This window comes from Chlorocebus sabaeus, chromosome 26 (assembly GCF_047675955.1).
Source record: "Chlorocebus sabaeus isolate Y175 chromosome 26, mChlSab1.0.hap1, whole genome shotgun sequence".
Taxonomy (NCBI): domain Eukaryota; kingdom Metazoa; phylum Chordata; class Mammalia; order Primates; family Cercopithecidae; genus Chlorocebus; species Chlorocebus sabaeus.
In genome coordinates, this window is record NC_132929.1 from 19,594,372 (window position 1) to 19,620,848 (window position 26,477).

General features: G+C 42.6%; 1 protein-coding gene across 1 annotated transcript; it reads left to right on the plus strand.

Moving 5' to 3' along the window:
* Positions 1 to 52: 52 nt before the first annotated feature.
* PDIA3 (protein disulfide isomerase family A member 3) lies at positions 53 to 26,397 on the plus strand. Its single transcript, XM_073012122.1, has 13 exons — positions 53 to 351; positions 7,841 to 7,919; positions 10,694 to 10,811; positions 15,507 to 15,614; positions 16,909 to 17,038; positions 19,266 to 19,382; positions 19,703 to 19,828; positions 20,484 to 20,666; positions 22,224 to 22,332; positions 23,273 to 23,401; positions 24,002 to 24,081; positions 24,275 to 24,332; positions 25,042 to 26,397. Exons 1-13 carry the CDS (start codon positions 185 to 187, stop codon positions 25,153 to 25,155), a joined length of 1,518 nt encoding a protein of 505 aa, XP_072868223.1. The 5' UTR covers positions 53 to 184; the 3' UTR covers positions 25,156 to 26,397.
* Positions 26,398 to 26,477: the final 80 nt, after the last annotated feature.

A 26,477-nucleotide genomic window follows, 5' to 3' on the forward strand; every position in this document is an offset into this window, starting at 1 on the left:
GCGCAGCCAATCGGTGGCTGCCACACAGCGGCCCGAGCCGGGCTTGGGGGTTGGGACCTCCGGCTGCAGGTCCGCCTGGGCCAGACGCGCGAGCGCAGGCAGCCGGTGTGTGGTCGCGCGCACGACCTCCGCAGTCCTAGTCGAGCCGCGACCCTTCCGGCCGCCTCCACCCCACCTCGCCGCCATGCGCCTTCGCCGCCTTGCGCTATTCCCGGGCGTGGCGCTGCTTCTCGCCGCGGCCCGCCTCGCCGCTGCCTCCGATGTGCTAGAACTCACGGACGACAACTTCGAGAGTCGCGTCTCCGACACGGGCTCTGCGGGCCTCATGCTTGTGGAGTTCTTCGCCCCCTGGTGAGTCCATTCTGCCGGGACGGGGGAAGAAGGGCCGGGCTGGGCCGGGGGCAAGGGCGCGGGGGAACTGTTGGGCCTACGCAGCGCCGGCGCCCTTCGTTCCTGTGGGCCCCTGCTGCGGCGGGCACATTTCTCATTACCGGGGGCTGGAGGCGCCTCGCGGAGAGCGGGGGAGTCGGTGCTGATCGGTAGAAGGAAAACCCGAAGGCTGCGCTCACGCAGGGCCTCATCCTAGTGCTCTTGCGGCACTTCCTATTTGCAGAGGGTTTAGCCACCCCTTCCCCCAGTTCAGTGTGTAGCTATATCGTTTCTGCGTGAGTCAGTATTAACGTTTCTCCAGTCTACAGACTAGACATCCCAAAGCCTTGTAGTGGAAGCGGACGTTTCACCAAATGCACAAGTCCTGGATCCCTAGGGTATTTACTTTCCTCTTACCCCACACTGCACAGCCATTGGTTTCTAGCCAAGGTCACTGAGTGGCTGCAGAATGGTCATAACTACTTTCTTGAGTCAGGTAATTTGTCCGTCACATGGTGTACAATTTCTCCCTTCAGCTGATCACTTACATCTCAGTCCCGGCAGACACCTCTGTCCAAAAGAAAAGAGTAGGTGAACAAGAATAATTCCATCAGAATCTGTTCATATTGTCCGTTTTAATTAGAATTTCTTTAAAATGTCAGAACTCCAATGAGAAAGTAACCAATATTGATTAAATACTCCACTTTAGGGTGACTTAAATGAACAAGGGTGTAAACTCCTTAGATAGAACTAATTCGAAATAAAAATCTGTTGGGGAGAAGGAAGAGCAAGTAAGATTTCTGGCCCAGTCAACTTGAGTGGTTTTTTTTTTTTGGTGTGTGTGTGTGTGTGTGTGTGTGTGTTTAAAACCTCCAGATCATTACCAGAGTAAACAGTGATTCCTTTATCCTTGGGATAGCTTTCTATATATAATTCAATATATATAATTACAGTACTTAATTTTTCCCCTCCTGGCACAGTGACCCTTGGTTTAAAACTATCTGTGTTCAAAAATGTCGGTAAAAGTTGTATATAACTTTTATTTGCTTCAGACTCAGGTCTTTACTTCTTAGCTTCAATCAGCTAGCTAACGGTTGCACGAAAAAAAGTCCTGTAGTGAAGACCACCTGAATCAAAGTGATGTGCTAGAGTTGGCAAATTTTGTTTTCAGCTTGGACAGATTTTGTGTCCAGGGCATTTCTGGGGCTGACAGTACGGATTACACATATAGAGAGTTCTTATACATCTCTGGAACTCATGTTCTCTCTTAGGAACAACTCTTCCCAATTATATAATCATGCTGTTAGCTTTGAGGGGGTGTCACTAAATTTGTAAAAACTGGGGGTGTCACTGAGTTTGTCAGATCTGAGTGATGCTTTTTACTACAGGGGTCATGCAACAATTTAAAGTAGGAATTTTTGGAGAATAGTGGGCCACTAGAATATTAATTTAAAAAAGGAATTTTGGGTCTGGGCGCAGTGGCTCCTGCCTGTAATCCCAGCACTTTGGGAGGCCAAGGTGGGCGGATCACCTGAGGTTGGGAGTTCGACACCAGCCTGACCTTTGTGGAGAAACCCCGTCTCTACTAGAAATACAAAATTAGCCGGGCATAGTGGCACATGCCTGTAATCCCAGCTACTCAGGAGACTGAGGAGGAGAATAGCTTGAACCCAAGAGGCAGAGGCTGCAGTGAGCCACGATTGTGCCATTGCACTCCAGCCTGGGCAACAAGAGTGAAACTCCATCTCAAAAAAATCAAAAAAACAAACAAAAAAAAAAACACAGAATTTTTTGTTTGAATTGAAAGGGGTCTTTCCTGCTTGAAGTTGTTGCACGTGCTACCCTAAGAACTACATATCCCATCAGGCACTGACTATCCCAAGAATTGGGTGGATCTCTGCTGTGGTGTCTGCTTTTAATTGGTTTAAAAGAAAAAGTCATCCTCCGCGATGTCAGCAAGGAAGATGAGTTTTCTGAATGAGCAATTCGGAGTTAAAGAAGTCTCCTCTTGAGGTCTTTATTTCTTCACGTACCATTACAGTTTTTTTTTTTTTGAGATAGAGTCTTGCTTTGTTGCCCAGGCTAGAGTGCAATGGCACGATCTCGACTCACTGCAACCTCCGCCTCTTGGGTTCAAGTGATTCTCCTGCCTCAACCTCCTGAGTAGCTGGGATTACAGGTGCCTGCCACAATGCCCAGCTAATTTTTTTGTATTTTTAGTAGAGATGCGATTTCACCATGTTGGCCAGGCTGGTCTCAAACTCCTTACCTCAGGTCATCTGCCCACCTCGACCTCCCAAGGTGCTGGGATTACAGGCGTGAGCCACTGCGTGCAGAGTTTTTGTTTGTTTGTTTGTTTGTTTTGAGACAGAGTCTCGCTCTGTTTCCCAGGCTGGAGTGCAGTGGCATGATCTGGGCTCACTGCAACCTCCACCTCCCGTGTTCAAGCGATTCTTCTGCCTCAGCCTCCTGAGTAGCTGGGATTACAGGCATGCACCACCAAGCCCGGCTAATTTTTGCATTTTAGTAGAGATGGGATTTCACCATGTTAGGCTGGTGGTGAACTTCTGACTTCAGGTGATCCACCCTCCTCGGCCTCCCAAAGTGCTGGGATTACAGGCCTGCGCCACCTAGCCTGGCCTTGGTATTTTTATTTATTAACATTTCAGCTGGAAATGTTTTCTGACTGCTATATTCCTTTGTACAGTTCAGGAGTACTATCTTACAAGAAATAGTTAAAGAATCCTTAGTAAGAGTAAAATGGGGTCTGGTCCTGTTGTGCAGACCTGTAATCCCAGCAGTTTGGGAGGCCAAGGCAGGCAGATCACTTGAGATCAGGAGTTCAAGACCAGCCTGGCCAACATAGTGAAACCCCATCTCTACTAAAAATACAAAAATTAGCTGGGCGTGGTGGCACACATCTGTAATCCCAGCTACTTTGGAGGCTGAGTCGGGAAAATCGCTTGAATTTAGGAGGCACTGGTGAGATTAGAGACCAGCCTGGGCAGCATGGCCAGACCCCATCTCTACCAAAAAAGGACAAAAATTAACCGGGCGTGGTAGCACACACCTGTAGTCCCAGCTACTCAGGAGGCTGAGGTGGGAGGAAAGGATCACTTGAGCCTGGGAGGTGGAGGTTGCAGGGAGCTGAGATTGCACCCCTGCTCTCCAGCCTCAAAGACAGTGTGAGACCCTGTCTCAAAAAAGAAAGTAAAATGGACTTTTTAAAAAAAATCTTATTCTCATCACAAAATAGACCTATTAAAGCAAGTTCTTTTTCCACTTTCATGTTTCAAGTGAAAGTGAAAGGTGAAAGCTTGCTTGCTTGCTTTTTTTTTTTTTTTTTTTTTTTGAGACAGAGTCTCTGTTGCCCAGGCTAGAGTGCAGTGGCGCGATCTTGGCTCTGCAACCTCTGCCTCCAAGGTTCAAGTGATTCTCCTGCCTCCGCCTCCCTAGTAGCTGGGATTACAGGCATGCACCACCACATCTGGCTAATTTTTGTTTTTTGTGTGTGCGTGTGTTTTGTTTGTTTTTTTTTAGTAGAGATGGGGTTTCACCATGTTAGCCAGGCTGGTCTTGAACTCCTGACTTCACCTGATTCACCTGATTCACCTGCGTCGGCCTCCCAAAGTGCTGGGATTTCAGGCGTGAGCCACTGTGCCTGGCGTAGTGAAAGCTTTCTTTGCAGTTGATTTTGTAGACTAATATTTCCGTTATGGAGTTAATCTTCTATATATTTCTAAGGATAAGAATATCTCAATTTCTGTGGGGAAATAACATTATTTAAATGTTTGAAAATATCTGAAAATTTATTGATCAGTGTTAATATTTAATATTAAGTCCTCAACATCTATTTATGCTATAGATGTGTATGCTACCCTCTAGGGCAGTAGTAATAAATAATGCCCAGGTGCGGAGGCTCACGCCTGTAATCCCAGCACTTTGGGAGGCCGAGGCAGGCAGATCATGAGGTTCAGGAGTTTGAGGCCAGCCTGGCCAATATGGTGAAACCTTGTCTCTACTAAAAATACAAAAATTAGCCAGGCATGGTGGCAGGAGCCTGTAATCCCAGCTACTCAGGAGGCTGAGGCAGGAGAATTGCTTGAACCCGGGAGGTGCAGGTTGCAGTGAGCCGAGCTATGCCACTGGACTCCAGCCTGGGTGACAGAGCAAGACTCCGTCTCAAAAAAGTGTATATATATGTGCTAATTTCTTTACTTGTAATCCCCACCCCCAGTTGATCTTTTCAACATCAGCATTTAGCTCAAATTTTTTTTTTCCCTTCCCTGGACAACTAACTGATTGATCCTGCCTCTCTTTGGCATCTAATAATACTCTGTCACCCCTGCCAGACTAGTGTTCCTATAAGGAAAGGACTATATCAATTTTCTTTTTTTTTTTTTTTTGGTTTGGAAAGCCATTTTTTTTTTTCTTTTTTTTTCTTTTTTTATTTTTTTTTAATTTATTAATATTAAACTTCAAGTTGTAGGGTACATGTGCACAACGTGCAGGTTTGCTACATATGTATACTTGTGCCATGTTGGTGTGCTGCACCCATCAACTCGTCATTTACATCAGGTATAACTCCCAATGCAATCCCTCCCCCCTCCCCCCTCCCCATGATAGGCCCCGGTGTGTGATGTTCCCCTTCCCAAGTCCAAGTGATCTCATTGTTCAGTTCCCACCTACGAGTGAGAACATGCGGTGTTTGGTTTTCTGTTCTTGTGATAGTTTGCTAAGAATGATGGTTTCCAGCTGCATCCATGTCCCTACAAAGGACACAAACTCATCCTTTTTTATGGCTGCATAGTATTCCATGGTGTATATGTGCCACATTTTCTTAATCCAATCTGTCACTGATGGACATTTGGGTTGATTCCAAGTCTTTGCTATTGTGAATAGTGCTGCAATAAACATACGTGTGCATGTGTCCTTATAGCAGCATAATTTATAATCCTTTGGGTATATACCCAGTAATGGGATGGCTGGGATCAATTTTCTTATCAAAGACACTTGATAAGGCACTTATCAAAAAGCACTTGACACATGGCACACATGATGAAGTGATGATTATTGGGTGAATATATGTTGGAATTCATTATCAACTGCCAGGTGCCATCCCTGAGGATAGATAGAATTAATTATGTTTTAATATTTTCTAGGGGTGGGTGAAAGAAGTAGTGGTTAATCTTGAAGGATCTATGTTAACTGACTTGGATTTCCCTTAAATACCACCTGAGTTCCATTCCTGGTGGATTTGAAGAGGGGAGTTTCCTCCCGTCTCGTTGAAACTCTTTTTCTGGATTTGATGAGCTTATGGATATTGCCAGAGTTTAAGGCAGTGGATTTTAGTCCCAGCCTTGCAGCTTACACACACACCTGGTTGCTCCCCAGATTTCTGGAGATTCTCAATCTGTAAACCATGCTTATTTTTTTTGTTTTAATGCTCCATGGGTATTTTTGATAAGCATCTAGAGTTGACACCCACTAGCTTGACCTTGTGACTATTGTATGTGATTTTTTTATCTTGAAGTGTTTGAAGATAGTTGAAACGATTAACGCATAAATCTGTTGCCTCAGCCTTGACAACTACTATATATTCAACAGAAATCTCTCTTCTGTCTCTTTATTCTCATTGCTGCCACTCTGGTACAAGCTTTTATTGTCTGCCATATGAAATATATTATCTTCTAGATGGCTTTATTCTTGTCTCTGTTTTCTCCCTTTCTGTCAGTCTTTGACATTGCTAATTGATGTAGTGTTAGTACACGTGCACGCACATTTATTATCTCAAAAGAGCCCTTTACAGTTCTCTGAATGCATCATGCTTACTGGTATTCTTTTACGTTTGCTCTGCTGTCTCCCTCATCTTAAATACCCTGCCCTCTCCTCTCTGAAGCGCTAAATCCTTCAAGACCCAGATCCAGTTGTTACTCCCTTTAAAATACATTTACTATGCAATATTAAAGGAATACAGAGGATATAATGAGTAATACCCTATTTCACACACATAAGATCTTATATCACTGATTGTGAGAGGAACTATCTTGTGTCTCACTGAGAAAGAAATACTACCATTGAAACTATAACATGACTGCAAAACATATCTTAAGTTCAGAAAAAAAAATAAATCTGTGAAATACAGCATAAGGAATACCATTTGTTTGCACTCTGTCTGAAAAACATTGCCAGTACTTTGAAGTTCCCTATGCGCCCCTTAACCATCTTATACACTCCTTTATCCTGAATTTGATATTTGTCATTTGGTTCTTTTATACTTTAATAGGCCTCTTGAAGACCTTGGAGAATAAGCTCTTATAGTCCTTTATTTTAAACAAGTTTTGGATGTACAATATCTCCAAGTCATCCATCACTTAATAAAATTACATAATTGACTACTGAAATATATCTGCTGAAGTTTCTTCTCTATTATATTATCTTTCTATTTTTGCTGTCTGTGGGGAGGTTATAGAACTCACCTTCTCAACGTGATCCCTCTGCAACCCATTGGCTTTTGAAGATGTGATGTACAGCTGGTGCTGGCTGTATATACACTGATTAGGACTTTCTGGGCAGAGGAGCAGGTGCTTCTGATGGCCCTCTGGGAAAGGTGTTCTAGTTTACATGTTTTGTTATCAGTTCTCATGGCCAGGTGAGCTGTGTAGCTGTAAAAATCAGGCCTGCCATCTAAAAGACATCATACTTGAGACATTACAGGGTTTCAGTCACAATTTTGTCGCCTCTGAGACAGAGTCTTGCTCTGTCGCCCAGGATGGAGTGCAGTGACGCAATGTCAGCTCCCTGCAACCTCCACCTCCCAGGTTCAAGCGATTCTACTGCCTCAGCCTCACGATTAGCTGGGATTACAGGTGCCCACCACCACGCCTGGCTAATTTTTGTATTGTTAGTAGAGATGGGATTTCACCATGTTGGCCAGGCCGGTCTTGAACTCCTGACCTCAAGTGATCTGCTCGCCTTGGCCTCCCAAAGTGCTGGGATTACACGTGTGAGCCTAAGTCACAATTTTTAACAACCACAATGCTGGTTTTCCAGGGAATTGTATTTTCCTCTGGGAAGTTCTATCACAAATGGGATTATTTCTGTCTTGTCCTTCATTCAGCCTCATTAATTGGTCAAAAGGGCATTAACCCATTTAACCCTCTTTAATAACGTGGCGTACACTTTTGACTACAGCTTTCATGACTTACTTATACTTTGTATTGAGAAAATAAAGCTGCCCTGGGTTGAGCCAGTACTATAGAGTCAACCTCAATCTAGAGGTAGGACCTTTACCTTCTGAGAGTTCTGGTTTACTGTAACAATAATGAATGTTGTTCATGTGATGATTTTGCTTTTGGAAGTGTCTACTAGCTCAAAGGTAATATTATAGTTTGAGATTCTTCCTGGTGAGACAACATTAACAAATTCGCAGGATTAAACTGAGAATTTGGCTTTTTTAATATGTATATAGGTGTGGACACTGCAAGAGACTTGCTCCTGAATATGAAGCTGCAGCTACCAGATTAAAAGGAATAGTCCCATTAGCAAAGGTAAGTACAGGTGGGTTCTTCACTAACGAATGTGAAGTATTTTAAAAAGTAGTTTGTTGTCTCAGCTTTGTTACTTGGAAAAAAAAACAGTAATAAATAGTTTGTAAGATTAACATTCATTTTCTATACTCTTGTTCTGCTAAGAAGAGTGAATACTAGTTTCTGGGCAAATACTCAGCTGACTTAGTTTCAAAGGATTAAAAGTAGTGGCTGGGCACAATGGCTTATGCCTGCAATCCCAGCACTTTGGGAGGCTGAGGTGGGTGGATCACGAAGTCAAGAGATCGAGACCATCTTGGCCAACATGGTGAAACCCTGTCTCCACTAAAAATACAAAAATTAGCTGGGCGTGATGGCACATGCCTGTAGTCCGAGCTACTCAGGAGGCTGAGGCAGGAGAATTGCTTAAACCCAGGAGATGAAGGTTACAGTGAGCTGAGATTGGGCCATTGTACTCCAGCCTGGTGAAAGAGCAAGACTCCGTCTCAAAAAAAAAAAAAAAAAAAAATTAAAAGTAGTGAGACTAAGGAAATTACTGGCATAAGAAGTAAAATAAAATAGACCAGGTGTGGTGGCTCACAGCTGTAATTCCAGCACTTTGGGATGATCACTTGAAGCCAGGAGTTTGTTGCTTGGGCAACAAAGCAAGACCTCATCTCTACAAAAAATTTAAAAAGCTGGGTGTGGTAGCTCACCTGTAGTCCCACCTTCTCAGAAGGCTGAAGCAGGAGGATTGCTTGAGGCTGCAGTGAACTATGACCATACTACTGGACTCCAGCCTAGGTGACAGAGTAAGACCCTGTCTCTTAAAAAAACAATCCCAGTACTTTGGGAGGCCAAGGCAAGCAGATCACTTGAGCCTGGGAGTTTGAGACCAACCTGGGCAACATGGCAGAATTCCATCTCTACTAAAGATACAGGCAGGCTCCCATAGTACCAGCTAATCAGAGGCTGAGGTGGAAGAATTGCTTAAGGCAGAGAGGTTGAGGCTGCAGTGAGCTGTGATTGAGCCATTGCACTCTAGCCTAGGCAATAGAGCAAAACCCTGTCTCAAAAAAAAAAAACAAAAACAGTAGTAAAGTATATGGTAAATAAGAATTAAAGGTCAAATATGGAAGGCAGAAGTACAGCTGTAAAGGCTAAAATAATCATTGAGGCTGGGCACGGTCGCTCAAGCCTGTAATCCCAGCACTTTGGGAGGCTAAGGAGGGCGGATCACTTGAGGTCAGGAGTTCAAGACCAGCCTGGCCAACATGGTGAAACCCTGTCTCTACTAAAAAAATACAAAAATTAGCCATGTGTGGTGGCAGGTGCCTGTAATCCCAGCTACTTGGAAAGCTGAGACAGGACAATCACTTGAACCCAGGAGGGCGGGGGTTGCAGTGAGCTGAGATCATGCCACTGCACTCCAGCCTGGGCAAAAGAGCAAGACTCCATCTCAAAAAAAAAAAAAAAAAAATAATCTATGAGTAAATGAGTCCCTAAACTGCCATATGATAATCACAATGATGGGAATATGAAAATGATATGAAGATATTGATGAAAATGTAACCAAATGGTCAACTGTAAACTTGTATTTGTTTTTACAATTAAAGTAATGCTTCCAGAATGTTGCCATTCTGTAGTAAACCCATAGTTGTTCTAGTCTAAAAGTTCATACCTCTGCCAGCCTCAAATAGTTCATATATAAGGCTATTTTTGGAAACTACTTTTAATCCTATCAAGCTGCTTGCCATAGGAAAAGAAATATTAATCACAGCCGGGCACTGTTGTGGCTCATGCCTGTAATCCCAGCACTTTGGGAGGCCAAGGTGGGTGGATCTCCTGAGGTCTGGAGTTCAAGACCAGCCTGGCCAACATTGTGAAACCCCATCTCGACTAAATTTACAAAAATTAGCCAGGCGTGGTGGCGGGTGCCTGTAATCCCAGCTACTCGGGAGGCTGAGGCAGGAGAATGGCTTTAACCCTTGGGGTGGAGGTTGCAGTGAGCCGAATTCGCGCTGTTGCACTCCAGCCTGGGCAATGAGTGAAACTGTCTCAAAAAAAAAAAAAAAGAAAGATGCAATCACAATTCCTACCTGTGTGACTATAGACACGTTAATTTTCTGGATCTCAGTTTACCCATCTTAGAGCATAAGGATCATACTTCAGAATCTTGTGGAGATTAAATGAGATAATATATGCAAAGTACTCGTACCTGGGTTGGAGTAAGTGACTCATTCCAGGAAATTATTTTCCTTCTTCCTGATAGGTCTCACTAGATCTGTTATGTTATGGTATAGCCCAGATTCCAACTAGCTCAGGGAACATGTACAAGTATTGGTACCTTTGATACTAGCTCTAGGTGATTTGCAAAATCAAATTATATTCCACCTAAAGGATATGTACCTCTATCTATATATCCCCTTGATGATAGTCGTAATCAAAGTAAGCCACTGTTAATAATTTAAGTGATTTATCCCTCATGTGTTCTGAGGCAGAAAAAAGATGAAGACCACTGCTTTAGCTAATAGAGACTCCAAGAGCAGAATTTAAACAGTAACTTTTGCATATTATGTGAGGCCCAGGAATCTCAGTTTTAAAGAATTCCTTAGGCAGTTCTGATGTAGTTAGGCAAGCTCCAGTCTGCCTTTAAAATCTAATGTTCTATGGCATGTATGTCAAGAATTCCTTGATCCCCTTAGGATTTGACTAATCCTATTATTTTGAGAATATAGGAGGAACCTGCAGCAGATACTTGGCTAAGAAAATAGTTTGTGTATTTTGATCTTTAGGTTGATTGCACTGCCAACACTAACACCTGTAATAAATACGGAGTCAGTGGATATCCAACCCTGAAGATATTTAGAGATGGTGAAGAAGCAGGTGCTTATGATGGACCTAGGACTGCTGGTAAGGATCCTGAATTACATTCTGGAAACTAATGTTAAGTACTTTATTCTTTGTAGTGGAAACATAAAAATGTGTTTTTCTACACAGTGTACTTTCAGTCTTAAAAATTCCTCATCTAAAAGGTCAGTTAGTTTGGTGGTAACAAAAGACCTCTCTAAATGAACAGATTATATAAGTAATATAGAAAATACACAAACTTGATTTATAAGGTCAGCTCGACATTTTTTCATTTTACAAATATTTATTGAGTATTTGTAATGGCATATTTAGAATATGCCAGATATTCTAAATATACTAGGTAGTTGGTATTTATTGATAAAACAGACAAGGTCCCTACTCTTGTGAAGCTTACATTCTGGGGGATGAGGGGAAGAAGGCAACAAACAAGTTTTAAAAATATAGATGAGCTGGGTGCAGTGGCACGTATGTACCTATAGTCTTAGCTATTCAGGAGGCTGAAGTGAGAGGCTCTCTTGAGCACAGCCTGGGCAATATAAGTCAGTCCCCATCTCTAATAAAAAGTGTGGGCCAGGCCACTGTGCCCAGCCCACACCTGTAATCCCAGCACTTTGGGAGGCTGAGGTGGGCAGATCACAAGGTCAGGAATTTGAGACCGGCCTGGCCAGCATGGTGAAACTCCATTTCTACTAAAAATACAAAAATTGGCGCTGGGCATGGTGGCACACGCCTGTAATCCCAGCTACTCGGGAGGCTGAGGCAGGAGAATCGCTTGAACCCGGGAGGCGGAGGTTGCAGTGGGCCGAGATCGTGCCACAGCCCTCCAGCCTGGGCAACAGAGTGAGACTCCCATCTCCATCAAAAAAAAAAAAAAGGCGTATGTGTCTCCATATATATATATGGATAACCATCTCATACCCATTAGGATGGCTACTATTAAAAAAAATAATAAAATAGGCTGGGCGCGGTGGCTCACACCTGTAATCCCAGCACTTTGGGAGGCCAAGGCTGGCGGATCACCTGAGGTCGTGAGTTCGAGACCAGTCAACCAACATGGGGAAACCCTATCTCTACTAAAAATACAAAATTAGCCAGGCGTGGTGGCGCATGCCTGTAATCCCAGCTACTCGGGAGGCTGAGGCAGGAGAATCGTTTGAACCTGAGAGGCGGAGGTTGTGGTGAGCCGAGATTGTGCCATTGCACTCCAGCCTGGGCAACAAGAGCAAAACTCCATCTCACTCACACACCTAAAAAACAACAAAATAGCCAGTGTTGGTGTGGATGTAGAGAAATTGGAAACTTTGTGCACTATTAGGAATGTAAACTGGGACAACCGCTATGGAAAACACAGTATGGTAGTTCCTTTAAAAATTAAAAATAGCGCCGGGCATGGTGGCTCATGCCTATGATCCCAGGACTTTGGGAGGCCAAGGCAGGCGGATCATTTGAGGTCAGGAGTTTGAGACCAGCCGGGACAACATGATGAAACCCTTACTCTACTAAAAATACAAAAATTAGCTGGGTGTGATGGCGCACACTTGTAATTCCAGCTACTTGGGAGGCTGAGGCAGAAGGATCGCTTGAACCCGGGAGGCGGAGATTGTAGTGAGTCGAGATCAGGCCACTGCACTCCAGCCTGGGGAACAAAGCAAGACTCTGTCTCCAAAAATAAAAAAATAAAAATAAATAAAAATAAAAATGGAAGGCCAGGTGCGGTAGCTCATGACTGTAATCCCAGCTCTTTGGGAAGCCAAGGTAGGTAGATCACTTGAGGTCAGGAGTTCAAGACCAGCCTGGCCAACATGGTGAAACCCCGTCTCCACCAAAAAATACAAAAATTAGCTGGGTGTGGTGGTGCACACGTGTAGTCCTAGCTACTTGAGAGGCTAAGGCAGGAGAATTCTGCTTGAACCTGGGAGGTGGAGGTTGCAGTGAGCTGAGATCACACACCACTGCACTCCAGCCTGGGTGACAGAGTGAGACCCTGTCTCAAAAAAAATAAAAATAAAAATAAAATTACCATATATATGATCCAGCTTCTGTATACCCACTTCTGAGTATACATTAAGTCCTCACTTAATGTTATCAATAGATTCTTGGAAGCTGTAACTTTTAAGTGAAACAATCTATAACAAAACTTGGTGTTTTTTTTCCTCATCAGTGTTATAGGAAACAGTGTTATTCTAGGACTTGCTGTGCATTCTTTCTCTTGAAGTTGCAGTTTCTGAGAACATAAGAATAATGTTAAGTGAGGACTTATTGTATACCCAAAAGAAGATAGTTGTACACCTATATCCACAGCAGCATTATTCATAGTAGCCAAAAGTTAGAAGAAACCCAGGTGTCTATCAGTGAATGAATAGTAAACAAAATATGGTATATTCATCCAGTGGAAGATTATTCAGCCTTAAAGAAGAAAATTCTGACTACATGCTGCTATGTGATTCCACTTACATGAGGTAGCACAAATAGTATACAGAATTGTATGTTTAAAAATGGTTAACTAGGCCAGGCGCGGTGGCTCAAGCCTGTAATCCTAGCACTTTGGGAGGCCGAGACGGGCGGATCACGAGGTCAGGAGATCGAGACCATCCTGGCTAACATGGTGAAACCCCGTCTCTACTAAAAAATACAAAAAACTAGCCGGGCGCGGTGGCGGGCGCCTGTAGTCCCAGCTACTCGGGAGGCTGAGGCAGGAGAATGGCGTGAACCGGGGAGGCGGAGCTTGCAGTGAGCTGAGATCGGGCCACTGCACTCCAGCCTGGGCGACAGAGCAAGACTCCGTCTCAAAAAAAAAAAAAAAAAAAAAAAAATGGTTAACTAGGGCCGGGCATGGTGGCTCATGTGTGTAATCCCAGGACTTTGGGAGGTCAAGGTGGGCAGATCACGAGGTCAGGAGTTCAAGACCAGCCTGGCCAGCCAACATAGTGAAACCCCGTCTCTACTAAAAATACAAAAAATCAGCTGGGCGTGGTGGCAGGCGCCTGTAATTCCAGCTACTCGGGAGGCTGAGGCAGGAGAATCGCTTGAACCCAGGAGGCGGATGTTGCAGTGAGCCAATGTTGCAGTCGCGCCATTGCATTGCAGCCTGGGTGACAAGGGTGAAACTGCGTCTCAAACAATCAAACAACAAAAAAAATGGTTTAACAAGGCTTATGCCTGAATCCTAGCACTTTGGGAAGCTGAGGCAGGTGGATCACTTGAGCCTAGTAGTTGGAGGCCGTCCTGGGCAACATAGTGAGACCCCGTCTCTATAAAAATACAAAAAGCTAGCCAGGTGTGATAGTGCATGCCTGTAGGCCCAGCTACTCAGGAGACTGAGGAGAGAGATCTGATTGACCTTCCTGGGAGGTCGAGGCTGCAGTGAGCAATGATCATGCCACTGGACTCCAGCCTGAGTGACAAAAGGAGATCCTGTCTCAGAAAAAAAAAAAAAATTGGAAACAAATGTCCATCAATTTTGCAGTTGTGTCTGGTTAAACCGTGACACTTTTATAGTGAAACACTATGCATTGTAAACAATGTTTCTGTTAAAAAAAAAAAAAAAAAACTTTTTAAAACAATAATAAAAATGCTATGCCACTGTAATAAAAGGTTGAAGTAGCTCTTTATATATAATTGCCTGTTTATGCATAAAATGTCTGGAAGGATATACAAGAAACTGAAATCTTGGCTGGGCGCAGTGGCTCACGCCTGTAATCCCACCCAGCACTTTGGGAGGCCAAGGCAGGTGGATCATGAGGTCAGGAGATTGAGAACATCCTGGCTAACACGGTGAAACCCTGTCTCTCTAAAAAAAATACAAAAAAGGCCGGGCGCGGTGGCTCAAGCCTGTAATCCCAGCACTTTGGGAGGCCGAGATGGGCAGATCGCGAGGTCAGGAGATCGAGACCATCCTGGTTAACACGGTGAAACCCCGTCTCTACTAAAAAATACAAAAAAACTAGCCAGGCAAGGTGGCGGGCGCCTGTAGTCCCAGCTACTCGGGAGGCTGAGGCAGGAGAATGGCGTAAACCCAGGAGGTGGAGCTTGCAGTGAGCTGAGATCCGGCCACCACACCCCAGCCTGGGCGACAGAGCAAGACTCCGTCTCAAAAAAAAAAAAAAAAAAGGCCGGGCGCGGTGGCTCAAGCCTGTAATCCCAGCACTTTGGGAGGCCGAGACAGGCGGATCACGAGGTCGGGAGATCAAGACCATCCTAGCTAACACGGTGAAACCCTGTCTCTACTAAAAAATACATAAAACTAGCCGGGCGAGGTGGCGGGCGCCTGTAGTCCCAGCTACTCGGGAGGCTGAGACAGGAGAATGGCGTGAACCCGGGAGGCGGAGCTTGCAGTGAGCTGAGATCCGGCCACTGCCCTCCAGCCTGGGCGACAGAGCAAGACTCCGTCTCAAAAAAAAAAAAAAATTAGCTGGACGTGGTGATGGGTGCCTGTAGTCCCAGCTACTCGGGAGGCTGAGGCAGGAGAATGGCATGAACATGGGAGGCAGAGCTTGCAGTGAGCTGAGATTGCACCACTGCATTCCAGCCTGGGCGACAGAGTAAGACTCCGTCTCAAAAAAAAAAAAAAAGTAACTGAAATCTTATAAGGAGGAAACTGGGTGACTAGGGACAAGGGTGGCAAGAAAATTTCGTCATATACCCTTTTGTGCCTTCTGAATTTTGAATCATGAATAATTGCCTTCTCAAAAATTATAAATAAGTTGTGTTGTTACAACTTTTATTTTGACTTCTAAGATGGAATTGTCAGCCACCTGAAGAAGCAGGCAGGACCAGCTTCAGTGCCTCTCAGGACTGAGGAAGAATTTAAGAAATTCATTAGTGATAAAGATGCATCTGTAGTAGGTAAGTAGCAAATACTAAACCATGCCACAGAATCATCAACTTGGTTTCCAAAACCCTCCATGTCTGGGAAAGCCACAGAATTAAAGCAGTTAAGGAAACCTTGGGGCAGTTGAAAAGGCAACTGACAGAATTGGGTTAGCAATTACTGTAATCTACTACAGTTATGTACATATATGACTGAAAATAAGGTTTTAAGGTCGGAAGATACAAGTAAATAGTAAAACTCTGCTATTTTCACAATAATTAGGGAACTTAAAAGTTAAAATCAGATTGCTAGGATTTGTCTTGTTTTTGCAGCATTCATTGCTTTCTCATGTGTTGCAATATCTCATTTTTAAATGACATGAGCAAGTTAAACACTTTCTGCATCTTAGATGTTCATTGTTTCGTTTTTTAAATGTGATATATGATATATTTGACTAAAAAATAAATACAAACGTAAAAGCTATGTTTGTGCTTCTCTTGGTCTCCTAATTAATAAAACTGACTTTTGCTGGGCGCGGAAGCTCACGCCTGTAATCCCAGCACTTTGGGAGGCTGAAGCGGGCAAATCACCTGAGGTCAGGAGTTCTAAACCAGCCTGACCAACATGGAGAAACCTTAGTTGGGCATGGTGGCACATGCCTGTAATCCCAGCTACTCGGGAGGCTAAGGCAGGAGAATCGCTTGAACCCAGGAGGCAGAGGTTGGGGTGAGCCAAGATCGCGCCATTGCACTCCAGCCTGGGCAACAAGAGCAAAACTCTGTCGCAAAACAAAAAACAAACAAAAAATGCTGACTTTCTGGCAGCAGAATATGGTTTACTGTTTAAATTTGGCCAAAAGCCACTTTTTATCATCTAAATTTTACTGATTCTTTTTATTTTACAAGGAGTTAGCATGTATTCATTAAACATTTATGTTTTAGTCACTTTTCTAAATGAGTAGTTCTAAAGACAAATATAGAGAAAGAAAAAAATTGGGTGAAGTGGTTTACAGTCAGTAGTTACAGTATCCTTCTGATACCTGAAACTCTTAAGTTAAGCAGTTTGGCCGAATTTGTTCAATTATGGGGAAGTAGAATGAAGACTTGAACACTGACAAATTTTCTCCCTTGGCTCTCTCAAGAAATGTGTCCATAAAGGGTAGAGGGAAAATTCTCATCCTAAATATTGTGCCTGTCTGAGGTAGTCATGACAGAGCAGACCCAGTCCTCAAAATAGAATGAAACCCTTGAAAAATAGACGTTTACGGTTTGGAATATCTATCTGTTAGCACTTATTGCTTCTTCCTTGTGTTTAATATTTTCTGTATAGGTTTTTTCGATGATTTATTCAGTGAAGCTCACTCTGAGTTCCTAAAAGCAGCCAGCAACTTGAGGGATAACTACCGATTTGCACATACGAATGTTAAGTCTCTGGTGAACGAGTATGATGATAATGGAGAGTAAGTGATTGAGTTGAATCTCTGGACGAAGTATTATTGTGTGAACTGGTGTGATTGATTGATTGATTGGGACAGGGTTTCACTCTGTCACCCAGGCTGGAGTGCAGTGGTGTGATCTCTGCTCACTGCAACCTCCGCCTCCCAGGTTCAAACGATTCTCGCACCTCAACCTCCTGAGTAGCTGGGACTACAGGCATGTGCCACCATACCTGGCTAATTTTTGTATTTTTAGTAGAGACAGGGTTTCATCATATTGCCCAGGCTGGTCTCAAATTCCTCTGCCTCCCAAAGTGCTGAGATTGCAGGCATGAGCCACCGCACCCATCTGAATTGGTCATTTTTATGCCTAATTTTTCCCAAGGGTTTATTGAGTACTTTCGAGGCATTATGCTACATGCCAGAAACTATTGCTGCCTTCAAGGAACAACCCTCTATCTAGTAAAGGGAGATTGTATACATGAACATATGTAAAAATAAAAGTATAAGTATATATAGAACTATATACAGAGTGGTTGGAAGTACAAAAGAGGGAGTGATTGTTTTTCTTCTTTTGGGGTAGGTGGGTAATATCAGAAAAATTCATAGGGGGGTGACTTTTGAAGGATGAAGTTTTTTCTGGAAGGTTATGGCCTTTGAAATAAAAATTATTCCAGATAGAACACTAGGAGTGAAGGCCTTGAAATGTAAGATAGCCTAGGCATGTTGGGGCCCGTAGTACTGCTGGAGTATTGTTTGTGATTGAGATAATGAAAGATAAGATTGGAGTATTAAGCAGAGACCAAATTATAAATTTTAAGTGCCATACAAAAGAGCTTAGATTTTATCTTTTAGACATTTGAGAGCCATTGAAAGACTCTGGGCTGGGGAGTAATGCCTAGTGTTCTATTATTGGAACACTAAGCTTGTGGGAGTGGTAGCCTCCTGCTCAAGGTCATTGCCAAGGTCTGATCTTTTACAAAAACAATTTACAACCTCCCACATAAATGGGTTAAATTTGTGAAGAAGTCACTGGCAACCACATGATAATGGTTTGAAGGGGGAGTGGTGAAAGGCATTCAAAGGATTCTAAGGAGAATTCTAAGGATTATAAGGAGGATCTAAACTGAGGATGACATGTGAGAGTCTAAACTCAGTCAACAGCATTAGTGGCAATGGATAGGAAGGAGTGAGTATAAAAAATGTAAACAATAGTCACTAACCATGTGTGAAAAGGAGAAGATTTAGAGTAAGTTTGAGTTTTTTGTTTTTATTTTTTTCAGACGGAGCCTCACCCTTGTTGCCCAGGCTGGAGTGCAGTGGTATGATCTCGGCTCACTACAACCTCTGCCTCCTGGGTTCAAGTGATTCTCCTGCCTCAGCCTCCTGAGTAGCTGGGATTACAGGTGTGCACCACCACACCTGGCTAATTTTTGTGTTTTTAGTAGAGACAGGGTTTCATCATATTGGCCAGGCTGGTCTCAAATTCCTGACCTTTGGTGATCTGTCTGCCTCAGGCTCCCAAAGTGTTGGGATTACAGGCGTGAGCCACCACACCCAGCCTGCTATTGTTTCTAAAGGTTTGAAAATCTACTTTAACCCCCTTTTGAGATAATGAAAAAGCTGAAAACCAGAAGGATTAAATTGAGACCTGGTCCAGTGTGTTTGGAATTAGTTGGGGAACTATGATTAGAATCATGTTCTCTTAATTTTCCTACCCAAAATGTATTAAACCCTATACCCAATTATTGCACTTAAGATTAAGGTGGTTAGCATCTTAGTGTTAATGAGAATGTCATGTTGCTGAATCTGTGGTACTAGAAAGAGTCCTTGTGTGCTTAGATGTTGCTGGTTAAAAGTGGCAGCAAAAGTAGATAGTCTGAGCATTACATGAAACATGGGGGCTCCACCTGTACTCCCAGCATTTTTGGAGGCCGAGATGGGAGGATCACTTGAGCCTAGGAGTTCAAGACCAGCCTTGGTAACATGGTGAGACCCCCATCTCTATAAAAATTTTAAAAAATAAAAAATTAGTTATGCATGGTGGTGCACACCTGTGTTCTCAGCTATTTGGGCAGCTGAGGTGGGAGAATCACTTGAGCCTGGGAGTTCAAGGCTACAGTGAGCTATGATCATACCACTGCACTCCAGTCTGAGCAACAGAGTGAAACCCTATCTCAAAAAAAAAAAAAAAAAATGATGGGAGACAGTTCTTCTGCTATCTGCCTACTGAGACTTTTTTTTTTTTAAGGGGTATCATCTTATTTCGTCCTTCACATCTGACTAACAAGTTTGAGGACAAAACTGTGGCATACACAGAGCAAAAAATGACCAGTGGCAAAATTAAAAAGTTCATCCAGGAAAACATGTGAGTACTTCTTTGTATCTTGTCTGGGATTTATTTGCTTGATTTTAGTTTGTTTACCTCAGTTATTAAGCAGAGCTATATTTTGGCTTAAACGGTCTATTCGGGGGGATTGTAATAATAATAGTTTGAGTTTACATTAAAGCAGTAATGTATGGGTGTTAGAACTCCTGTTGTCATCCTGTAAGGTATATATTGCTCAGTACTTGTCCTAAATGTTGAAAATCTCTTTCCTTCATAAATGCTATCAGTTACTTTGTGGCAACTTTATGATATAGCTAAAAACTTGCCAAGCCAGTTGATAATGGATTATTTCATTTCAGTTTCGGTATCTGCCCTCACATGACAGAAGACAATAAAGATTTGATACAGGGCAAGGACTTACTTATTGCTTACTATGATGTGGACTATGAAAAGAATGCTAAAGGTTCCAACTACTGGAGAAACAGGTAATAAGAATTATGTTTTTCCCACATGGACAAATTTACCCAATGTATAAACAGTCCCTTCTAACTATCTTGTTGTTTCCTTAAGAAGCTGTAAAAAAAAAATTAAAATTACTGTCCTGTCACCATGTGTGGTATAAGAGCAGGAAAGAATGGGAACATTTGGCTTCCAAAAACTACCTTTGAAGCCATAGGACAAATAACATAAACTGTTTTCAAAATCTGTTGGGCATGTATTTCATAGGTGTTTCTTTGCTTTGTGACACAGTGACTCTAAGTAGAAGGTGGAAATTTGATATAAAATGCACTTAAACATTGTGCTTACTTGCACATTTAGAGTCTCAGTGCATTTTACCTTTACAAATTTTCTTTTCAGATCAGTCATTATGCCTAAAACAGATTTCAGTTGTATATTACAGCAAGATTTAGCAGGAATGTACCAGTTGATTGGGCATCACCAATTTGCCAGTGAAGTTCAGTAAGGCATTGAAGTATATCATAACCCTGTCAGGGCCCAGAAGCTCAGACTGTTCAGACTGATTCCAGAAGGCTAGAACTATAGAACTTGGTCTTTGCTCTCCAGTCACTTGCTGCTTAGTTTCAAAAGTGCTTGACCACCCTGTATAGTCTTGGCACAAATGTCTCTTGTTTCCCACAGGGTAATGATGGTGGCAAAGAAATTTCTGGATGCTGGGCACAAACTCAACTTTGCTGTAGCTAGCCGCAAAACCTTTAGCCATGAACTTTCTGATTTTGGCTTGGAGAGCACTGCTGGAGAGATTCCTGTTGTTGCTATCAGAACTGCTAAAGGAGAGAAGTTTGTCATGCAGGAGGAGTTCTCGTGAGTTGCTAGTTGGGCTTTGATTCTCCAAGGCATTTATTAAAGCCTTTTATACTACAAAGGATTTCTAAAGAACAGTAACCCTGGAATGTGAAGATAGGTCTTTTAATCAAGACCTATGACTGTCGTTTTTCTCAATTTAAATATAGATACTTTAGGCCAGGCACAGTGGCTCACACCTGTAATCCCAGCACTTTGGGAGGCCAAGGCGGCAGATCACCTAAGGTCGGGAGTTCGAGACCAGCCTGACCAACATAGAGAAACCCCGTCTCTACTAAAAATACAAAAATTAGCCAGACACAGTGGTACATGCCTGTAATCCCAGCTACTTGGGAGGCTGAGGCAGGAGGATCGCTTGAACCTGGGAGGCGGAGGTTTCAGTGAGCCAAGATCGTGCCATTGCACTCCAGCCTGGGCAACAAGAGTGAAACTCTGTCTCAAAAAAAATAAATAAAAATAAATAAATACATATAGATACTTTAAGGATTATGATCCTTAATGAATTCTGAAAACTAATGAAAGGATGGCAGGTTGGAATTCTTACATAATTCCACTTGGTCATTATTAATTGCAGATAAAGGCTGAGCACAGTGACTCACACCTGTAATCCCAGCACTTTGGGAGGCCAAGGTATGTGGATCACTTGAAGTCAGGAGTTCGAGACCAGCCTGGCCCACATGGTGAAACCCTGTCTCTATTAAAAATACAAAAATTAGCTGGGTATGATGGTGTGCACCTGTAATTCCAGCTACTAGGGAGGCTGAGGCACCAGAATCACTTGAACCCGGGAGGCAGAGGTTGCAGTGAGCTGAGATCACGCCACTGTTTTCCAGCCTGGGTGACAGAGCAAGACTGTGTCTCAAAAAAATAAAAAAAGATAAGATTGGACAACCTCCTTTGGGCCAGATGTGGTTGCTCACACCTATAATCCCAGCACTTTGGGAGGCTGAAGCAGGAAGATCACTTGAGCCCATGAGTTTGAGGCCAGCCTGGGCAACATAGCCAGACCCCGTCTCTAAAAAATTGAAAAATCCAAAAAAAGATTGAACAGCTTCGTTGATACTAATGTAATTTCAAACCAAACCATTCCCCCCTCATCCCTACAGAATGTATTTTCTTTTTGAAATACCACATGAGTCTAAAGTAAACTCAGAATCAGGAAGATCTTAAGACCCCAGAGACAATTTTTACCCTCACTTTCTGAGATTTTGGGAGATTGAGACAAGAGAAAATATTCCTTGTGAGACAATCAATAAAATGAAATACTGTAAGCACACACTATCCTCCAGAGCAATAAGACCTGGTTCTTTTACAAAAATGAATCTCTAGCAGACCAATGATTCTTTCTCTGAACTTTGAAATCCACAAAGAACACACTAGAAATAAAAAGAATGGTTTGTTTCTTCAGTCTGTAGTTCTGCATATTGAGAGATAAGAGTTCCCCTTTTTTTTAGCCTTGAAAAGCTAAAATACATAGTAACTGTTCAAAGCAATTGCTATAATTTTCTCAGTGGTGGGAACAGATTAACAAGCCTTACCCTTGTTTTCCAATTGTAGGCGTGATGGGAAGGCTCTGGAGAGGTTCCTGCAGGATTACTTTGATGGCAATCTGAAGAGATACCTGAAGTCTGAACCTATCCCAGAGAGCAATGATGGGCCTGTAAAGGTGAGGTACTGACAGCCTCATCAAGCTATGAGCAATTGCCTCTCCTCGTTTCTTTGTTCCAAAACTGTGGGGTCTAAATGAAGACTTCGTTGGCCATCTCTTTTTTTTTTTTTTGTCCTTACTCCCTGAGTCATAAAATAAGCATTGGCAGGCCAAGTGGTGGCTCATGCTTGTAATCCCAGCACTTTGGGAGGCCGAGGCAGGCAGATCATGAGGCTGAGAGTTCGAGGTCAGCCTGCCCAACATGGTGAAACCCCATCTCTACTAAAAATACAAAAAAATCAGCCAAGTGTGGTGGTGGGCACCTGTGTTCCCAGCTACTCGGGAGGCTGAGGCAGGAGAATCGCTTGAACCCGGGAAGCAGAGGTTGCAGTGAGTCGAGATTATGCCACTGCACTCCAGCCTGGGTGACAAGAGTGAAACTCCATCTCAAAAAAAAAAAAAAAAAGCATTAGCAGGGCTCATAATGCTTGGTAGGGGCAAGAGTATAAAGCCTGCATAGAATTTTCTGATGAAATTTATATTGGGCTAAGTTACTCTTGAGGATAGAGCAACCCCTAAGAACAGTGTGTTACTTTGAATTTTTTTATAGAGATGTGGTCTTACTCAGTTGCCTCAGCCTTCTGAGTAGCTTGGACTGCAGGCATGTGCCACCAAGCCTGGCTTGAAATTATTTTAAGGAACAGTTGGGTAGCACTTCTATATCTATATAAGTTCAGTAACTTCCTGAACATAGTTTGACAGGTGACAGACAAAGGAACGAGTTGGTATCTAGTGAATGACAACATCTTTAATCTGTAAATGTGATTTGGGTTTCTATGACTTTTTTTCTGTGGTAACACATCAAATTAGAGAGGGATTGGGTCTAGGAACAAATACAGCTTGTGAATTTATTTTTTTATGTTACCTTACCAACTAGAGATTCTTCTGTGTTTTCCAGGTAGTGGTAGCAGAGAATTTTGATGAAATAGTGAATAATGAAAATAAAGATGTACTGATTGAATTTTATGCTCCTTGGTGTGGTCACTGTAAGAATCTGGAGCCCAAGTATAAAGAACTTGGAGAGAAGGTAAGTGTGAACCCTATTCTGAGGATAACATTTGAGCAGGAGCAAAGTTTATATATGTATTCAGCATTGGCTCATTTGCTTGGTTCCTAAGTACTTGTAGATTTTTTTCCCAATTACTTGCCGTTTACTCACTTTCTCTTGACTGCCCCCTAGTGCTCCAGCCTGTGCAGTGCCTGAGATACCCACTTTTAACATTCCATTCCTCAGGCTCAATCTAGATAATAGTTCAAAATATCTAAGAACTTCTGAATTTTGGTAATGGCTTACATGAATCCATATGGTTCTTCATCTTAAAACATTTGACTTATCCCCTGTAATGTCTTATTTAGACCAGGTAAATTTGAAGGTGGCAATATGTAGTCTTAATACAAGAGAAAAAAGGGAAGCTTGTGGAAAGTGAGGTACTACCATCTGCAAAGCACTCTTCCCACCTGAACAGCAGTTTATCTGCTGGAATTACAGGTGCGCACCACCACACCCAGCTAATTTTTGTATTTTTAGTATTTGAAGAATGAGATTGTTTTAAGTCTTGAAATGACTTAAGTGTCCCTCTGTCACTGAAAATTTGAAATGTAAACATTTAACCTGTTTTATTAACAGCTCAGCAAAGACCCAAATATCGTCATAGCCAAGATGGATGCCACAGCCAATGATGTGCCTTCTCCATATGAAGTCAGAGGGTAAGTGGATTAAAAATTAACAAAAGTGTCTAGGCAATTGATTGGAATAAAGCTTGTAACCACCAGGAAATCATTACTAGACATAGTCTTCATATTCCAGTTGAAGGAAGAACCACTGATTCCTTCTTGGCTTAAGAGTTCTGCACATGAGCCCACATAACTGCTTCAAATTAATAAATGTTTCTTTCCCCAGTTTTCCTACCATATACTTCTCTCCAGCCAACAAGAAGCTAAATCCAAAGAAATATGAAGTAAGTGAATTGTCCCATATCCCCACAAATACATACACAGACATAAACACACACTCTTAAACATAGTTCTTTAATTGGGTTGGTTTATTTACTTATTTAATTTTATTTATTTTTGAGACGGAGTTTCGCTCTTGTTGCCCAGGCTGGAGTGTAATGGCGTGATCTCGGCTCACCGCAACCTCCACCTCCCAGGTTCAAGCGATTCTCCTGCCTCAGCCTCCCAAGTAGCTGGGATACAGGCATGTGCCACCACCCTGGCTAATTTGTATTTTTTTTTTTTTTTTATTATACTGTAAGTTCTAGGGTACATGTGCATAATGTGCAGGTTTGTTACATATGTATACTTGTGCCATGTTGGTGTGCTGCACCCATCAACTCGTCATTTACATCAGGTATAACTCCCAATGCAATCCCTCCCCCCGCTAATTTGTATTTTAAGTAGAGATGGGGTTTCTCCATGTTGGTCAGGCTGGTCTTGAACTCCTGACCTCAGGTGATCTGCCCACCTTGGCCTCCCAAAGTACTGGGATTACAGGCGTGAGCCACCACGCCAGGCTAATTGGGTTTATTTAACTAAAAACTGTTTAAACTCTCATGGTCAGTATATGTGGCTGCTAATGTGCTTTTACAAACTCAAAAGTCTTCCTGTTTGGAGCAGATCAGGGTTATTTAAAAAGTTATATTTTTAAGGTAATCTTTCTGTTTTCAGGGTGGCCGTGAATTAAGTGATTTTATTAGCTATCTACAACGGGAAGCTACAAACCCCCCTGTAATTCAAGAAGAAAAACCCAAGAAGAAGAAGAAGGCACAGGAGGATCTCTAAAGCAGTAGCCAAACGCCACTTTGTAAAAGGACTCTTCCACCAGAGATGGGAAAACCATTAGGGAGGACTGGGACCCATATGGGAATTATTACCTCTCAGGGCTGAGAGGACAGAATGGATATAATCTGAATCCTGTTAAATTTTCTCTAAACTGTTTCTTAGCTGCACTGTTTATGGAAATACCAGGACCAGTTTATGTTTGTGGTTTTGGGAAAAATTATTTGTGTTGGGGGGAATGTTTTGGGGGTGGGGTTGAGTTGGGGGTATTTTCTAATTTTTTTTGTACATTTGGAACAGTGACAATAAATGAGACCCCTTTAAACTGTCTTACTTTCCACAAGATTGAGAACCAGGTGTTCTCTGCACACTGTCACTGTTCAATAGAGCTTTCCTCAGTGATGGAAATGCTCTGTAATTTACACTGTTCAGTACAGGTAGCTATGGAGCATCTGAAATATGGCTAGAAACTACATTTTTAGTCTTCATTAATTTAAATAGCAATACAGTTGCTACCATACTGATCACTGCAGCTGTAGACTGACTGACTGGGTCCATAATCACCTCAAAATTCTTTCAAAATTTATTATCTCTTTCTCTCCTTACATGTTTATTGCCCAGGCCTACCCTGGTGATGACAACAGGTGAAGGGCCTTTCTTGTTAGGCTGTCCATGCCCTAAGGATGGGTTCCTGTTTATCCTTGCCACGCAGCTAAGCTGACTGCATATTTATACCTCCCAAGGACTGTTCTCTGCCCAGAAATGCCCTTTCAAGGGTGTGGCATCACGAGGTTTCATCCAAGTTGTTTCAGGAATTGCTGACGCTGCTGGGTGCAGTTCTATCTCCCAAAGCCTAGGGTGTGGCCCTTTAACCTCCCCCTTCAGTAGAACTGGGAAAAGCAGTATCATTCCTAGTTATGAGTAAAGCATCCACTTTCTTTTGTAACAGTGAGGAACAGAAAGGACTGAAGAGTGATCTTTTGTCCAACTAAACCATTTATCTCCTTTTGTAGGTAAATTCAAATCCTGCCCAGTTATAGTTTTCAGTCACTGGATAATTCGAGGTAGGAGCGCTACTTTAGGTGATCCTAGGAATTCCTATGTTCAGAAAAGGATTTTCTTCCTACTATATAATTACAGTATGTAGCTGTCAATTTTAAGATGAATTTGGTAGAGCCTTACAGCAAAGTATGTATCTTGGTCACACACAGAGCTTGGAAAAAGTAAAAGATGTCTAAACCATAATCTTGGAGATTCTAACTCATAACATCTGGGCTGGGGTCCAGGGATCTAATTGTTTAGAGAGCCCCAAAAGTGGCTCAGAT

Excerpts from the sequence above, each read along its gene's own strand:
- PDIA3 (XM_073012122.1), top strand. The coding sequence starts at position 185 with ATGCGCCTTCGCCGCCTTGCGCTATTCCCGGGCGTGGCGCTGCTTCTC. Across the intron at positions 352-7,840 it reads GTGGAGTTCTTCGCCCCCTG|GTGTGGACACTGCAAGAGAC; the intron begins GTGAGTCCATTC and ends ATATGTATATAG. Across the intron at positions 19,383-19,702 it reads AAGTTCATCCAGGAAAACAT|TTTCGGTATCTGCCCTCACA; the intron begins GTGAGTACTTCT and ends ATTTCATTTCAG.